The 18,402-nt window shown below is 43.0% G+C and overlaps 1 protein-coding gene across 1 annotated transcript in view; it reads right to left on the reverse strand.

Moving 5' to 3' along the window:
• The window catches only part of LOC135213323 (DENN domain-containing protein Crag-like), a 248,453-nt gene that overhangs the window by 29,020 nt on the left and 201,031 nt on the right, over nt 1–18,402 (reverse strand). The window contains exons 8-14 of the mRNA XM_064247304.1: nt 11,865–11,986; nt 10,549–10,747; nt 9,643–9,767; nt 9,308–9,429; nt 9,012–9,158; nt 8,689–8,853; nt 7,806–7,900 (exon numbers count right to left, since the gene is read on the reverse strand). Of these exons, the coding sequence (XP_064103374.1) occupies nt 7,806–7,900; nt 8,689–8,853; nt 9,012–9,158; nt 9,308–9,429; nt 9,643–9,767; nt 10,549–10,747; nt 11,865–11,986 (975 nt within the window). The remainder of the gene's footprint in view (nt 1–7,805; nt 7,901–8,688; nt 8,854–9,011; nt 9,159–9,307; nt 9,430–9,642; nt 9,768–10,548; nt 10,748–11,864; nt 11,987–18,402) is intronic.

The following is an 18,402-nucleotide window of genomic DNA, read 5'->3' on the forward strand; positions in this document are numbered from 1 at the left end:
TATCCCTGGGTTGTGTCGTAGACAGCGGGGGTGGTTTCAGGAACGGGATCCGGTAACCCTTCTTTATGATGTCTAAGGACCATTTGTCCGCACCTCTCTCTTCCCAGGCTTGCGCAAACAGCTGAAGCCTGGCTCCAACCGGTGACTGAAGGACTTCTGTCTCACTTCTTGTTCTTGGCAAGCGCAGTGGCTCTGCCTCTGGAAGTGCCTCTTCCTCGAGGGGCTGGTCTCGAGGAAGAACTACCTCGAAAGGGCTTCGATTTCTTGAGAATCGAAACTCCCGACGACGAAGGTACCGCAGGTCTCCTTGAAGATTGTGCGAGGAGATCTTGCGTGGCCTTCTCCTGTAGACTGGTAGCAATGTCTTTAACCATAGCCTGGGGGAAGAGATGATCCGAAAAAGGAGCAAAGAGCAAATCTGCCTTTTGTGACGGAGAGACGGATTTAGCTGTGAAATTGCAAAACAGGGATCTCTTCTTCAAGAGCCCTGTGCAAAAGTGAGCTGTTAGCTCCTCCGAACCATCTCTGACGGCCTTGTCCATACACGACATTACGCTGGACAGCTCTTTGAATTTTGGCCTAGCCTAACTCCTTTCCTTCTCTATAAAAATGAATAATCTACCCACCTGTACGCTTTCTCCAACTCCAGTACACTCCAGAAATCACCTTAAAACACCAGCACCACAAGACTTACGACCCAAAAAACAACTCCTACCAGACAGAGAGCTCTCCCCTACCAACCACACACCACCAACACGTGCTTTCTACTGCCCCGTGTTATTGTTTACATCCTGCCGACGCCGCCGCCATCTTGTCTATGACGTCACAGCCTATGACGTCACAACACAACTTAAATACATCAACAGACACCTTCTAGAATCTACCACATGTTGTCTATATATAGGACACCCACCATATTTCAACAATGCATAAAATACCCATAACAATTATACAATATATAATCACACTTATCTATACCCATAACAATTATACAATATATAATCAAGCTCCCCCAGACTAATCGAGTCGGAACTCCTAGACTTGGCATCCAGAACTCCCAGACACCAATCTAGAAAGTTAAAGACCTCTAACGTTCGAAAGAGGCCTTTAAGGTGGTGGTCCATTTCCGTAGTAGACCAGGAAACTTTCGAAGAGGACAGGTGAGACCTCCTCGAGGCATCCACAATGCTTGCGAAGTCTCCTTGGGCTGACGAGGGAAGTCTAATACCTACGTCTTCTCCCGTCTCGTACCATATGCCTGCTTTCCCACTAAGTCTTGAAGGTGGAAGAGCAAATGAGGTCTTTCCCTGAGACTTCCTTTTCTCCATCCAGTCATGGACTTTGCGAAGAGCCCTCTTTGTCGAAAGGGACTTCTTCATTCTGACAAATGCCGAGACTTTATTGATCTTAGAAGAAGAAAGTTGAGAGGGAGGAGAGCGAGGAGCTTCAGGATGAAAAGTATCTCCAAACTCCGATTGAAGAAGGCGGGTCAATACCTGGTAGTCAGAAGAGACCGCCACTAACGGTTTCTCATCATCAACTTCAACCGAAGCGTCGCTAACCTCTGCTTCCAACACAGGTGAAGTCGGAGGAAGTAAGGCTGAACCAAGACTATCCGGTCTAAGTTTCCAAGAGGAGCGTTGCTGTGAAGTGGAAGGCAAAGCTGACTCCTTAATAGAAACTCCGGTTGCCTCTCTAAGTTCCGAAGTAACTTGCAAAGGATCCTCAAAACAGGTGGGTGACGACGAAATTCCACATCCGCGTCCACCCGAGCGTCCGCTGGTGCACACCTGGTGTCCACTGGCGCACACCTGGCGTCCACTGGCGCGCGCCTGGCTGCTACTGGCGCGGGATTGGAGTCCACTCTCGCGCTGCTGGCATCCGCTGGTGCACGCTTGGCGTCCACTGGCGTGCGTATGACGTTCACTAAAGCGCGCTTAACATCTCGTGCGCGCTCCGCTTCCGCTGGTGCACTCTTAGTTGTCACTGGCGCTCGCTTGGCGTCCGACCGAGCGTCAAGATCCTGAACTTGCACCGAAGCGTCCACACAAATATCGAGATCTCGCACAGCAAGCATACGAGCAGGTAATACCGCTTCATGCGAAGAGCGTGTAACTTCCTCTACGCGTCCTCTAGAGAGCCGCTGGGGAGCCGCACGAACTCTAGCAGGAGACGAAAGTGGAGAGAGAGACGAGCGAGGAGAAAGAGAGGGAGACCTTCTAGATCTCTTCACTGGTAGACTGTTATCCTTTCTCCGAGGACGTGGTTGCGTCCCTCTCTTAGAAAGAGCATCAGCAAGTTGTTGCTGCAACGAGCGCAGGATCTTCTCAGTAGGAGAAGATTCCCTGTCAGGTGACGGGCTGATCCTGTGAGAAGGCGAGGGGCGAGGGGACGCCTTCTTCCTTCTCCCAGGAACTGCCGCAGAACGCGTTCGGGAGCGACTGGGGCGCTCAAAAAAGTCATCATCCGATGACTCTTTACATTTCTTCTGTGGCGGGAAGGCTGTGAACACACTCTCAGGCGAAGATCGCCGCTCGAGAGCAAAAACTGGACGTGAAGCGTCACGATCACCAACGCTCCTTTTCAGCGGGCGTGAAACTGACTGAGAGCTCCACCCCTTGTACCCCTTGTACGGGGAGGAAGCCTCTGAAGAAGAGAAACACTCTTTGAGGAGACGTGCATGCGCACGCTCCTTGGCAGTCTGGGTAGCGTCAACAGATACTGCCGAAGGCACGTCAGATCGGTGGGCGTTCCCCGTAACCCTCCTGCGGCTTTCGACATGCCCTCTCCCTGAAACCTGGGAGTCCGGCAGCGGTCTAGGCCTAGAGGCGAAATGGGGCCGATCTGACGCACCCTCCACAAACGAAGGAGCACTGTCACTGCACTTTGCACCTTCACTTTTGCCTTCTAAGGCGAGCACTTTAGATTCTAAATTACGAATAGACTCTAAGATTAGCGTAAGGGTATTACCCTCCACAGACACTGTTTCAGGGCCCTAAGGCAACACTACAGGGTTAGGAGTAGTGATTAAAGGAGGGTTAGTAGGAGAAACATGAACTTCCTGACGTTTACCTGAAACGCTCCTGGAGGAAGACCTCCTTAACCTATCCTGTTCAAGCTTATGAAGATAGGACTCATACGCTCTCCATCCAGAATCTGAAAGACACTCACATTCCTTGCAGCGACTTTCATACATACAATCATGCTCCCTGCAACTCTTACACAAAGTATGAGGGTCTACTGATGCTTACAGTAGCCTACCTCGACATTCACTCTTGGTACAAAACCTGGCGCTAGCCGAACTAGAACCAGACATCTTATTTAAAGAGAAATCAAGCCAAAATCAATCAAATCCACAATTAACGTGTGCCTAGCCACCGATCCAAAAGTCAAGATACCAAAAAATCAAAAAGGGGTACTTATAGTAGCCAAGTTTCCTAAATTCAAGACGGAGGTGCTGAAAACTGTTGTTTACAACACCGGCGACAGAAAAATTATGAATAGAAAATGGGAATGGTTCCTGATACCCGCCTCCCAGCGGCAGGAATGGGAACTAACCACCTGACTCCCACTACGTGTGTCGTAAGTTTTTTTAATTTCTGTCGGACTTCAGGAAATACAGCTAGTAGACCCTTGACTCACGAACGCATTGACCCACGTACAACTCGATCCCCGACCAAAATTATAGGTAAAATTTCACCCTTGACCTACGAACTAACTTTGAGATACGAACAAAAAAAAATGCGGAAAATAAAAATTCTGTTTGGGTCATGAACTAATTTTGAGACATGAACATTTGAAAAATGCTGGAAATTTCTGGAAAATAACAATTCACTTTGTTTCACAAACTAATTTTTAGACACAAACATTTGAAAAATGCGCGAAATCGCCCAGCACACGTGAGAGCGTTTGAGTTGCCATGGGAACAGCCATCCTCCAGCCGCCCACGCACGGCGTCACCCACGCATCGCTCTTTGTCTCATCTCATTGTGTACAAGACGTTCGTCAATTCGCTTAGCATTTTTTGCGCTAAAACTTGTGATTTTCTTCATAATGGGCCCTAAGAAAGTGAAGAGTGGTGGTGAAAGTAAGAAAGTGAAGAGTGATGGTGAGAAGAGGGTGCAGAGGAAGATAACCATTGAAATAAAGAAAGAAATTATAGAAAAGTTTGAACGTGGTGTTCGCGTGACCGATATCGCAAGTGAGTACAAGATGGCCAAGTCGACAATTTCGACAATTTTGAAAAACAAGGATGCCATTAAAGAAGCAAATGTTGCGAAGGGAGTGACAGTACTAACCAAGATGAGATCGCAAACCCTCGAAGAGGCAGAAAAAATAATTTTGAAGTGGGTACATGAGAAACAGATGGCAGGTGATAGTGTAAACGAGCCGATCATCTGCGAGAAAGCTCGGCAAGTGTATCAGAGTTTGCTGAAGGAAACTCCTTCTACTAGTGCCACACCAGATGATTTTAAGGCTAGTAAAGGGTGGTTTGATAACTTCAAGAAAAGAACTGGAATTCACTCTGTAATTAGGCATGGTGAGGCTGCTAGCGCAGACAAGGCTGCTGCTGAGGCATTCGTGACTGAGTTTGCCGAGTTCGTGGAGGCCGAAGGATACGTCGCTCAACAGATTTTCAATTGTGATGAAACGGGCCTCTTCTGGAAGAAGATGCCCAACAGGACATTTATCACCCAAGAAGAGAAGGCGCTCCCAGGCCACAAGCCAATGAAGGATAGGCTTACGCTTTTGTTATGCTCAAACGCAAGTGGCGACTTGAAACTAAAGCCGCTACTTGTCTACCATTCAAATAACCCGCGTGCCTTTAAGCAGCACAACGTAAATAAGGCCAGACTGCCTGTAATGTGGAGGGCCAATACAAAAGCATGGGTGACACGGAACTTGTTTATGGAGTGGATTGATGAAGTGTTTGCGCCGACCGTGAGTCAGTACCTAACAGAGAACAAGCTACCCCTGCGGTGCCTTCTGATCATGGATAATGCCCCGGCACACCCTTCGTACTTGGCTGACTGCAGTGAACATGACTTCATTCAGTTCAAGTTCCTTCCACCCAACACGACCTCTGTTCTCCAGCCCATGGACCAACAAGTCATTAGCAATTTTAAGAAATTATATACGAAGGCGCTCTTCTCCAGATGCTTCCGTGTAACTGAAGAGACAAAATTAACCTTAAAAGAATTTTGGAAGAAGCACTTTAATGTTTTTCACTGCATAACCCTCATTGATAACGCATGGACTGAAGTTACGTACCGCACATTAAATTCTGCGTGGCGGAAACTTTGGCCCCAGTGCGTAACTGTCCGTGACTTTGAGGGCTTCGATGCAGAGATTGTGCAAGAAATTGTGTCCATGGGCAACAGTATGGGTCTACAAGTCAACGACGAAGATGTTGAAGAATTGGTCGCTGAACATTCAGAAGATTTGACTGCGGACAAACTTGTTCAACTCCACAAAGAGCAGCAGGAGCAACTTGCTCGGGAGCAATCAACTGACGAAGAGGAGGCTGGGGAGGAAGTTACAGATGTCAGCAGTGATGTGATAAAAGCCGCATTGGAAAAGTGGAATGATGTCCAGTGCTTCCTTGAATTGTATCATCCGGACAAAATTGTTACGAACAGGATCGTGAATATGCTCAATGAAAATTTAATGAGCCATTTCAGAAAAGTTATGCAAGGAAGGAAAAGGCAACAGACATTGGATAAGTTTGTGATTAAACGTTCACCAAAAAAACCTAGAAGAGTTGAATCTCCGGAACGAGATCTCCCCGACCTGGATGGGGGAGGGTCTCCTTCCGCACAATAACCTCCTCCCCACCCACCACCCTCCTCTTCTCTTGTCCGTCAAGTCAGAAGTCTCGCCAGTCATAGTAAGTGTTCACTTTACAAACGTTTTTATAGTGTTAGTTTACCATTTTAAATTATATTATTAGATATATTAAGGTTTTTTACACTGACTTTTACATTATCTGTGTAAAATAAGGCAAAATATACATAATATATATTGGTTCGTAGGGGTCGAGAACCAATTAATATTATTCCCATTAAACCTTATGGGGAAATTAGCTCCGAGTCACGAACAATTTGGAACACGACCAAGGTCTAGGAACGGATTGTGTTCGTGAGTCAAGGGTCTACTGTATATATATATCTGACAGGTAAGTTTCATGAACAAACAGATATTTTTACATGGCTAGGAACCAAATAGTTACGTAGCAACAGGACCTACAGCTTATTATGGAATCCAAACCACATTATATCAAGAAATTAATTTCTAATCAAAAGAAACAAATTCCTCTGATTTCACGTTGGCAGAGCGGGGAATTGAACGTGGGACTACCAAATCAGTAGGTAAGCAAATAAACCACTTGGCCAATGAGGAACTATCTCTATATGGGACAAAACCTCAAAACTGTATAAAACTAAAATACTTGAAATTTTAAGCAAAGAGTACTCAAAAGATCATTGTTGGTAAAATTGAGTCCAGATCTCCTGAATAGGCTTCATACTCCTACTTCCTTTCACACCTTACCCACCTTAGGACAAGGCCCATGCTGGCTTGAGGCAGTCTAAATCTAAAAATACAAACCAGAGCCCAATACAGAAATGAAGTACAAGACCTATTTACTACATAACCAGACTGTATAACCAGAGCACAGCACAGAAATGAGGCACGCGACCTATTTATTGTAAGTACAAGCAAGCATTTGCAAAAAGCCTATGCCCTGAAGGATACCAAAATGGAAGACAAAAGAAAAAATCACTGATCTTGTCAACTAACTGAGGCTGCTCCATGCATTCAACTAGTATTAAAGATCCTGAAGAATGGAGTCTAGGAGACCTTACCACAGAAAGATCACAAATCCCTGTCAGAGTGTTACCATTGTTAGTACTACGACCTTTGTGGTAAGGGACTCATACGGAAGATGTTCCTCAAGTCAAGTTTCTAATCAGGGCATCAGCAATTACAGATGTGCAAGAAGGGGTTCCTTTTGCCTACATATTAATTAAGTAATAAGAAGCAAGTTTTTTTTTATATCATGGCATCAGTAATCACAAAAAGTATCCAATGGCACTTCTCGTCACTAGAATGGCTCTAATGATAAGAGAACTTGTAATTAGGAGGTTTCTCTCAATGACATAGAATCAGTGTTTGCAAAAATTACCTGATAATGCAGCCCATATTGGTAAAAAAAATTTTATGTAGCATAGTCCCAGTACAGAGAAGCAATCTGAAGTTGTGCAATCTGGGAAGGCAAAAGCACCATATTCGTGGTTCTCTGTCAAGTCATGGGCTGCACCTATCAAACACTGCAGTTGCTGTCATTGCTGTCACTTATCCGCTAACATCTGGCAATCGTGATGCAGCCAGTAAGAGAGCAAATGATTTCCCAATTTAAAAAAAGTATCTTGAATTTACACCAACTTTAAATGTTACCTATCTCAATGATGGGCCTGGAAGTGCAACAAGTGTATCTGTAATCAACTACCTCACACTTTTTTTATATGCTTTCAACTGAAGGCCTAAAATCTGAATGAGAGATAAATAAGGAAACTCCCTCTTCCTTAAATGATATTCTCACCCCCCATACAGTGAGTGAAATTATCCTTAACAAATATGATCCATGTTATATTCAACATTTTGATGAAATTGACCGAGATAAGAACCTATGTGGCCCATGAAGGACCTTAACTTAAATCAATACTAACCTCATAGATATCTAGCTTGTTGAAAATAACTTTGCATTTTATAATATTGAACTTGTAATAAATACAAAATTTACTTACTCCCTTGGAACTTTGGTACGTTCTCTGACTAACGCAGACACTAATTGCGAGGGCTGTTTATCTTGCTGCCACTGAATGTACATGGGTTGGCCAAGCTGGAAAGGAATTTATGAAAAATTTTTGTTCTCTGATACTGGCAACATGACAAAATTCTGAGTGTTTAAAATGTCTAGTTTATTAAGTTTACTTTGTGAAATTTGCCACCAAGTAATTTAAATACTATCTCTTTGATTACAAAAACTGTAATCTAGCTTCACTTGCATTATCCTTTCCATTACCTTAAATTATAAACATTTTTAAAATAAATTGTTAGGCTTTCCATTACATCATTTGTAAGAACTGGATTGGGTTTGTGGCAAAACAATTTAGTAATATCACTTTCCATTTATTCTAGCACTTTTAATACCTAATAATTTCCTGCAATCAATTTGAAACTGCATACTGAATTTGCATATGTATTTGTACATTTGAATAAGAAAGTCCTATAATACTGCATTGCTTACTGTTTCAAAATTTCAGTGTGCTCAGCTATGTTCACCAGTCCTTTTCCCACAACTTTTTGTCCAAATCATTTGAGCTAATAATCTATCAAATGTTCTGTTAATTTATTAGCTATTTCTTTGTTACCATTGTGAGGAGGGTGGACAATATAAAGTTCAAACGGGTCCAGCTAAACAGTGACGGGATGTTGCCAACCTATAGCAGCAATGACTGAAGTTTTGCTGCATGAGGTACACTTTAAGCATTACCCCTAATGAATCTAAACTTGAAAAGTTTAAGATTCAGTAACTATTGTGAATGACAAAATCATATAAAAATCCAGACTTTTAGCATATATCTTTAGAAGACAGTAAGAATACTTCCATCATCTCTATATCCTCACCTCTTCATGATATTTTGTATTGTCCCACAAACATTTGATGTACACATTTTGCCAGTCAGCTCCTTCCCAAGAAGGATGGGGCGTTCGATCTCTTGTAACACTAGCTGCAGTTAAGCACAAACCCGGAAGATGACTGGGGACTCGTAAACGACAAAAATACCACAGCTTGGAATAAACAAGAGAAATTAGACACATGAATTGGTAGATGTGTGTGTGTGTGTGTGTGTACACTGAACCAAAAAGAATTTATTAATGAAATTAAGTTGTAAATCAACTTACAAAAATTCTAAAAACATATGACTCAATGAAAATAGAACCCTTACCAAATTCCAATAAAGAATAGGATGATGATCGGTGAAATCTGTGTTATTAAGGCAAACATCCCCCTCATGACTAAGGACTGTTTCTAGCTCTTTCCGTAAAACCAACGGGCTCAAGTATGGTATAGTGATGGGCTCACAACGGACCCCCTTTGAGAGAAGAGAAATGATAAGAATTAAGTACAATATCACAATAAACTTGACATGTGAAAAACAAGCAATATGATGCAGTAGTATTTTGACTTCAATTCAAAACTCCAAATTTTACTTTAAATTAAATGACGGAGTCAGTGTTTTACCTTCTTTTGCAATAAGATGCCAACACCATCTTTTAAAAGTGACTCTGGTCTTGGCTCCTCTTTAGAAGTATCTTCTGTTGGTGCTCCTTTGTCAGTGGCATCACTATTCGCACCTGGTGGTGCTGAAAATCAAAGAGCAATACTGTCAAGACCCCATTGCCTGAATGCACTTCAATCCAAACATGCTTAAAGAAGCTACACTATCAATTGCCCAAGTACATAAGCACATGAACTCAATTCTTTCTTGCATCCTATTGGCAGGCCACAAAACACTACTTTCTGAAATGGAACAGCATATCCAAATGTTGGATAAAAATAAGGTATAAGATCATTACCTGGTGTTGACTTGCCTGACTCTGAAGATAAGTCCTCTGCCTGCTTAGCTGGCCGAGGTTCCTGTCGCAAGTCATATATTATGATTGTTAACAATGGTACAGTCATTCTCTCACAGAAGGTACATCTGAAAAAAATATGTGCAAAAGCTATCAGATAAAAAATGCACAATCAAATATAAAATTTTGTATATTCAAAACCATCATACATTATAGTGATGGTAAATATAAAACATGTTTCAATAAATATTTCACCGTGGTTAAAACATAAAACACTGGCTTTTGACAGCCTATTTCGCCATGTGAAAAAGAAACCATCCATCTTTACTCCAAGCAGATAAGAACTAATCAATGTGTTCTTCCATCTCCCTCCAGTCTCTAGCTCTTTAATATCCAATTCATTTTACCTTTGGAATAACTTACACCCACACCCATAAGTGCTTCAACCCTGGCACGATTTGAACTCTTGTCTGGTTCAGAAACAATGATAGACAGTGGCTTTGATGACAAGGGAATGGTTTGACCCCTGCCAAGGAGTAAGCAATAGTCAGTTGTAATACCCCTTGAGTGCAAGTTAGTATTCCCAAGGTACTACAGTGAATTGGATGTTAAATGATATTTATGGCTTAATATTTAAGAACATACAAAAGCACACACGTAAAAGTGACAAAAATCTCCCCTCACACACATATGAATGAATATTTCTGTAATTAATAACATAACAATAAATATAGAAAAATGAATAACTTAAGAATGACATCAAGTGCCTGAGTGCACTCTGAAGCAACAGAACCCAAACAAAAGACTGGAGGGAATGATACGAACGGTACAAAAGTTACACAGTTACTACGTTATCACAGACAAAAATGCTTTACAGGAAGGTATTGGAGAGAGATTGAGATGCCTTACTTTGTGTTGAGATTAGAGTCATCTGGTCTCCACCCAGCCATAATTTCTTCATCGTAGAGAAGAGCTGCACAATTGTGACATCTAGTACAGGATGTCAACCAGATGCCTAAACAGAAAGGCCCCTGAGGATCCCAGCCTAATGGTGGGAAGAGATCTTGCTGTGTTGATATGGCATCACTTTCATTCAAACCCCCAGATGCTTTGGGAAAGAGATGATATTAAGACAGTAAATTTCAAGGACCAAACAATTATGGAAGTGCATACTGAGTAAGAATTTTTTACAGTGAAGTTTCACAAGATTAGAATTACCAAACAAAGAATTCTGAATGAGTTAAGAGTGGGTAACATTGATAATAATGCCGGCTCTAACTTACTGTCATATCAAATGTGAAAGAAATACAAGGTGTGGATTTAACTGTATCACTCAAGCTCTAATTTTTAGTCTTCAAAATGAAAATGGAAAGATTATCCGTAATATTAGAATAAGTACTCAAAGACCAGGTATAAATGACTTTCATAAAATTAACTTACTACAATAACATCTACACCTTACAATATTCGAAAATAAAATCTGAATTAGTGAGAAACATTTTGCAAAAATCTTGAAGGTACTTCAAAACTGTAAATATTCATACTACATCAAGGATTGTAATACATGACTTAATATACTACCCTTCAAACTGGAAACTCTATAGAACAGTTGTACTTTAAACAGAAGGATTTGCACAAGTCTGTAAACACATTAATTAACATCAAAGTAAAACTATGAGAGAGGTACGTACTGTAGTTCACCTCCAGTTTTCTGTTTAAACCTTGTAATCAATTAGATTTCCAGGGTACAATATGAAGGTTTAAAAACTCTCCAAACATTCTCAACTGTAATATTTCCTATGCATTTACAGCAGAATTTGCATAAACATCTCTACAGTAAGTCCTGTTTTTGTCTAGTATTAAAATGGTCAAAATAATGAAAGTCTGGGAATGAGCTCTGCAAAACTTAAATCCAACTAAATGAGTATCTTACCTGCCACTCTGTAATGCATGTGTTTTCTTTTGTGCTACAACTTAAAAATTAAATGTATTACGTACCATCTAATAAATTCAATTACCCCAGCAGCTAAGTGTTAGTTTATGTGTTCATTTCCTTAACACTCCAAAAGTACTCTAAACATTGAAGGAAAGCTTGCTCCAACCTCCTGCATAACTTTCACATAATTCTCAATACTGTTCTCTGTACTGAATATTATGGAAGTGGGTGGGTGACTTAAAACTCCCAAAGAATAGAACAAAAATATGTACTGCATTCAAAACTATACCTCCAAAGGAGAAGCCACCTGGATCATCCAATGGAGCCATGCCTGGTACATCAGCTGATTCCCGTCTGCTCCAAAACCCATCTAGGCTATCTTCATCACCTTCTCCTTCTCCCATACGAGAACTTTGGCATGGAGAGAAGTTGTAAGAAAAGTTATGTAACAGGATGACATCAATATACCTCATCTAATATTTTATACCAAACAATTGATTCAGTATATCTTGCATTTCAGCTTATAGATGACAGACCTATTTGGTAAACAGTACAAAAAGGATCTATCATGAACTTATGTCTAGAAGTGTTGGAAATTGCAAAATAGAGTAAGTTAGTAATATAGTAAGTTAGTAACAATGTTAAAAAATGCATCAAAATCATCACTACCTAATACTGTAACTAACACTCCAGTGCATCTACTCAAACCTAAATAATGCCAGAGATAAACTAAAACTTTCAAATAATTCACAACTAAGGGTAAAATAGTACTCGGAACTTCTTTCATTGAAGGTATATCACCTTAGTTTTCACTCAAAAGGAAATTAAAAATCTCCCTATGAGGGCTAACACATGAAAATGATTTCCAAGTAGTCAGGATCCATTATGTCTATTCTGGCAGTCACACAGAACTCTGCTACTGTTATTCTGTTCAGTACAAAAGGAGGTGCTAGGTAATGCCCTCCTTATGTTTAAAAAACTACATAATTACTGTTACAGTATAAAGAATTGTACATCTCTTCTAAAAATCCAAAGTAAAACTTGTTTTTTAATATAAACCCATAACATATATGTATGTAGTGCCATTTTCTTTTTCACAAAGCCTTTGCCAGACAAACCTTCTCCAAAGGGAGGAGGAAGACAGGTGACTGGTGGACATGCAGTTAGGTCTGATATGAATATTGAGTCCAATTAATGAGGGCCTTGGGTCCTAAAAAGAGAAGATTCTATGAATTAGAGAGCACTCAGTGTTCTTGGAGGAGTTGTTAAATGAAATGCTTTAGATCATAATAGTGTGTGGGACAGAACTATCAAAGATGAAGTTGGCTTTTTAGTACAAGATGCCTGCTTGTATGGTGTTTTACATTGCATGGAACCAGTGGTTATTCAGCAACGGGACCAACGGCTTTACGTGACTTCCAAACCACGTCAAGAGTGTGCTTCTATCACCAGAAATACACATCTCTCACTCCTCAATGGATGGCCGAGAATTGAACTCACGACCACCGAGGTGGGACGCCAAAACCATACCAACCACACCACTGAGGCGAGTTTTAGTACAAGATGGGCTCAAATGTGTCAAGTAAACAGCAGAAAAATTGAGTCTGAGAAATATTCTCTCTCTTTAGAAATGCCATACTTTTTTGTTGCACAGAACAGAGCCAAGTCCTTTCATTAACATTTGCACTGGTTAATTTATGGAAAATAATCTCTCTCATCAAAGGCATATTAAAAAATGTTATTGTCATGATACAATAAAGTTTGTTCATACTTACCTGGCAGATATATATATAGCTGTATTCTCCGACGTCCGACAGAATTTCAAAACTCCCGGCACACGCAGTGGGCGGCCAGGTGGTTAGTACCCATTCCCGCCACTGGGAGGCGGATATCAGGAACCATTCCCATTTTCTATTCAGATTTTTCATACCACTGTCCCCTGAGGGGAGGTGGGTGGGTACTTAATTATATATATCTGCCATGTAAGTATGAACAAACTTTATTGTATTATGACAATAACATTTTGTTCATGAAACTTACCTGTCAGATATATATATAGCTGAATCCCACCATTGGAGGTGGGAAGGGACAGAATAGAAGGATTTTAAGAAACAAATTACATGTAGATGATTGACATCTTGGTTCCTTACCTGTTAGCATAGCTGACTTCGTGATTACTGTCACCCAAGTCTGCTTCTGCTTTACTAGTCTCCAGCAAGGTAGTGACCTATATAGCTGGTGAGTTCTAGATGATCTGTCAACGGGAGCGTGACCACAATGTGACTAGACCATATTGACCATACTGTGAGGGCAACAAAGCTAAAAACCACCACCTGACCTATCGAAGTTAGTCCCATAACTTCTAGGCTAAAGAAAGGGAAAGCGCCTCAAGCGACCAACCCTTCAACCATAAACCAACACCAAAAATTAAAAGCACACCTATCCCTTTTCTATAGGATAGGATTCGTGCTGCTTCCTGCCCCCAATAACATTTCTGCGGATATGTATGGTCCTAGCGACTCGCAGTTCTCATATGCCGTCTTCACATCCCGCAGGTAATGTGAAGCGAACACAGAGTTGCTTCGCCAAAAAGTAGCACTAATGATATCGCTGAGTGCCATATTCTTTTGAAATGCCATTGAGGTTGCGACAGCTCTCACCTCATGGGCTTTAATTTTCAAAAGTTTCAGATCACCATCCGGGCAGGACGCATGGGCCTCCCTGATGGTGCTTCGTAAAAAGAATGCCAGTGCATTCTTCGACATAGGAAAGTCGGGTCTCTTAACAGAGCACCATAGATTTTCAGAAGGACCCCGACAGTCTTTAGTCTTTTGCAAATAAAATTTGAGAGCCCTGACAGGGCACAGGACTCTCTCTGGCTCTTGTCCGATGAACTCTGCTAACCCCTTGATTTCAAAGGTTTTTGGCCAGGGGTTAGATGGGTTTTCATTCTTAGCTAAGAAATTAGGATTCAGGGAGCACACCGCACTGTGTCCTCTGAAACCCACATATTTACTCATTGCTTGAATTTCACTAACCCTTTTTGCCGTGGCAAGAGCAGTTAGGAAAATCGCCTTTCTTGTAGTGTCTTTCAACGAGGCAGCATGCAGAGGTTCAAAGGGAGCCGACATCAAGAACCTTAGAACTACGTCAAGGTTCCATGATGGGACCTTCGGTTGTGGTACTTTAGTTGTTTCAAACGATCTCAAAAGATCGTGAAGGTCTTTATCATTTGTCAGGTCTAACCCTCTGTGACGGAAGACAGCTGACAGCATACTCTTATATCCTTTTATTGTGGGCACTGCAAGTCTGTCCACATTTCTCAAATGCAGGAGAAACTCAGCGATTTGGTTCACAGAGGTCGTGGAGGAGGAAATACCTTTCTTCCTACACCACCTCCTGAAGACAGCCCACTTCGATTGATAAACCGCTCGAGAGGAAGCTCTTCTCGCATTGGCAATAGCCTCTGCCACTGGTCTTGAAAAACCTGTCGCTCTGGCCAACTTCTTGATAGTCTGAACGCAGTCAGACTCAGAGTGGAGAGGTTTCCCGTGGTACCTCTCGAAGTGGGGCTGTTTGAGAAGATCTACTCTCTCTGGCAGGTTTCTTGGGAAGTCTACCAGAAGAGACATGACCTCCGTGAACCAATCGCTTGAGGGCCAAAAGGGGGCGATCAGTCATATTCTCGCTCCTGGCGACGCCGCAAACTTCCGTATTACCTCTCCTAAGAGTTTGAACGGGAGAAAGGCGTAAACGTCCATCCCCGTCCAGTCCCATAGGATGGCATCTATCGCTATTGCTTCCAGGTCGAGAACTGGAGAGCAATAAATCGGAAGCCTCTTCGTTTTCGAGGTTGCGAAGAGGTCGACTAGCGGTCGTCCCCACAACTTCCATAGTTCTTGGCAAACCTCTAGATGGAGGGTCCATTCTGTGGGAAGCATCTGATGTTGACGGCTTAAAAGATCCGCTCGGACATTTTGTATTCCTGAAATGAACCTTGTTAGGATCACTATGCTTCGAGCTTTCGCCCATAGAAGGATGTCTCTCGCTATCATGAACAGTGATCGAGAGTGTGTCCCCCCCTGCTTTTTTATGTAAGCGAGAGCCGTAGTGTTGTCCAAGTTGATCTGGACAACTCGGCCCACCAATCGTTCTTCGAAGAATTGAAGAGCCAACCGAATGGCCTCCAACTCTTTTAAGTTTATGTGCCAGGACCTCTGTTCCCCTCTCCAGAGGCCTGACACTTCCTCCTTGCCTAGTGTTGCTCCCCAGCCCACCATGGAGGCGTCTGAGAACAACACTAGGTCGGGGCTCAAAAGGTTGAGGGACAGTCCTTCCGAAAGTTTGATTGGATCTTGCCACCACTTCAGTTGATCCTTGACCGCTTGTGAGATCACCAAAGTCGAGTCTAGATTCTGTTTGTCCTTCCAGTTTTCTGCCAGAAAAAACTGGAGTGGCCTGAGGTGCAACCTCCCTAGAGAAACAAACTTCTCCAGCGAAGAAATGGTTCCCAGCAGACTCATCCATTCCTTCGCCGAGCATGTTTCTTTCCCTAAGAAGGCTGACACTTTTTCTAAGCATTTCTGCTGACGTTCCTTTGATGGAAAAGCTTGAAAAGCCGCTGAATCCATCTGAATCCCCAGATACACGATGGACTGCGTGGGGATCAGATGGGACTTCTCGTAATTGACTATTAGGCCCAGGGCCTTCGTCAGCTGCAATGTCGTCTGAAGGTCCTCCAGGCACCTTGACTCCGAAGACGACCTGATTAGCCAGTTGTCCAGGTAGAGTGAGACTCTTATCTTCGATAGGTGAAGCCATTTTGCTACATTCCGTATGAGGAAAGTAAAAACCATCGGTGCCGTACTCAGACCAAAGCAAAGAGCCCTGAACTGGAAGACCTGTCCTTTTAAGACGAACCTCAGGAATTTCCTTGATTGAGGATGAATCGGGACATGGAAATAAGCGTCTTGGAGGTCCAATGACACCATTCAATCCCCTGGTCTCAAGGCCCCTAACACAGACTGAGATGTTTCCATCCTGAATTTTTCCTTCCTCACAAAAAGGTTCAGTCTGCTGACGTCTAGGACAGGTCTCCATCCCCCAGACTGCTTCGGAACCAGGAATAACCTGTTGTAGAAGCCTGGGGAATCCAACATCAGGACTTCTTCTACGGCTTTCTTTTCTAACATTTGGTCAGAAGGTCGAGCAAAACCTGTTGCTTCTCTGACTGGTATGCGGGCGACAGGTCTATCGGCTTCGTGCTCAAAGGAGGCGCAGAGAGGAAAGGGATCTTGTATCCTCTCTCGATCACATCTAGGGACCAGGTGTCTGACCCTATCATCCTCCATGCCTGAGCAAACAAGGTGAGTCTCGCACCTACAGGTGCCTGAAGGGCAGAAATGTCAATTTTTTCCTCTCTTAATTAAAGAGGTCTTGCCTCTAAAGGACCCCCTTCCTCTCGAAAAACCTCTAGAGGAAGGAGCTCCACGAAAGGGCTTAAATTTCTTCTTGGGGGCTTGAGCGGTTGAAGTAGAAGCCTGGGGAGTAGGGCGTCTGGAAGACTGAGTCAAAAGGTCCCTCGTTGCTTTCTCCTGCAAATTAACCGACAGATCCTTAATCATGGTCTGCGGAAATAGATGTGTAGAGAAGGGGGCGAACAATAATTCTGCCTTCTGCGCGGGAGAGACCGCTTTCGCCGCAAAACTGCAATAGAGAGCTCTCTTTTTTAGTAGTCTGGTAGCAAAATGAGATGCTAATTCATCAGAGCCATCCCTTACTGCTCTATCCATGCAAGCCAGCACACTTGAAAGCTCTTCCAAAGAAATAGAGTCTTGACTCCTAGATTGTAAATCCAAGGCCCCCCAAGCACCAATCCAAGAAGTTAAACACTTCCAGCGTCTTAAATATTCCCTTGAGATGATGATCTGTTTCTGACATCGTCCAAGAAACCTTCGCTGATGACAAATAAGACCTCCTCGGAGTGTCCACTAAATTTGCGAAATCGCCTTGAGAAGAAGACGGCGCTTTCAATCCTGCCTCTTCTCCCGTTTCGTACCAGATCCTAGCTCTCCCGCTCAGTCTAGATGGGGGAAGAGCAAAAGAAGTCTTCCCTTTAGCCTTCCTTGAATCCATCCAATCCTGAATTCTCTTAAACGCTCTCTTTGCAGAGAGCAAAGTGGCCATTTTAACGAAGCCAGGCGCCTTCCTGGCCTTTGATGAGGCTAATTGTGAAGGGGGAGAGCAAGGTACGGGCGCTTGAAAATTATCTGGGAACAAGTTCTTAAGTAGATTCGTTAACGTCTTATAGTCTGAAGCCGCTGACGCTGTTGGCTCGTCATCATCCGCAGGGCACAAATCACTAGAAGAATCTCTCTCTCGATTATCAGTGTCCTTCAAAGATCGCGATGATAATAATCCTTGAGGTCCTGTTCACAAGAGGGTGCCTCTAGATGAAGAAGAGTTCGAAGTAACCAATCGTTGTTTCCTTGTTATCTTCGACACTTTAATATCCTGTGAAATATCTTGACGCTTCGGACTCAAACATTCTTCCAAGGCGTCCTGCCGAGCGTCCTGGTGAGCGTCCCGATGTGTAAGATGCCGCAAGTTCTGAGAAGCGTCCTGGCGAGCGTCCTGATGTGTAAGACGCCGTGCGTCCTGAGAAGCGTCAGCTCGAGCGTCATGGCGAGCGTCCCGATGTATAAGACGCCGCGCGTCCTGAGAAGCGTCTGCTCGAGCGTCCTGGCAAGCGCTTCGCTGCTTAAGACGCCGAGCGTCATAAGAAGCGTCTTCCCGAACGTCCTGAAGAGAACTTCGATGCACAGAAC

The sequence above is a fragment of the Macrobrachium nipponense genome, chromosome 42 (assembly GCF_015104395.2).
Source record: "Macrobrachium nipponense isolate FS-2020 chromosome 42, ASM1510439v2, whole genome shotgun sequence".
NCBI lineage: Eukaryota > Metazoa > Arthropoda > Malacostraca > Decapoda > Palaemonidae > Macrobrachium > Macrobrachium nipponense.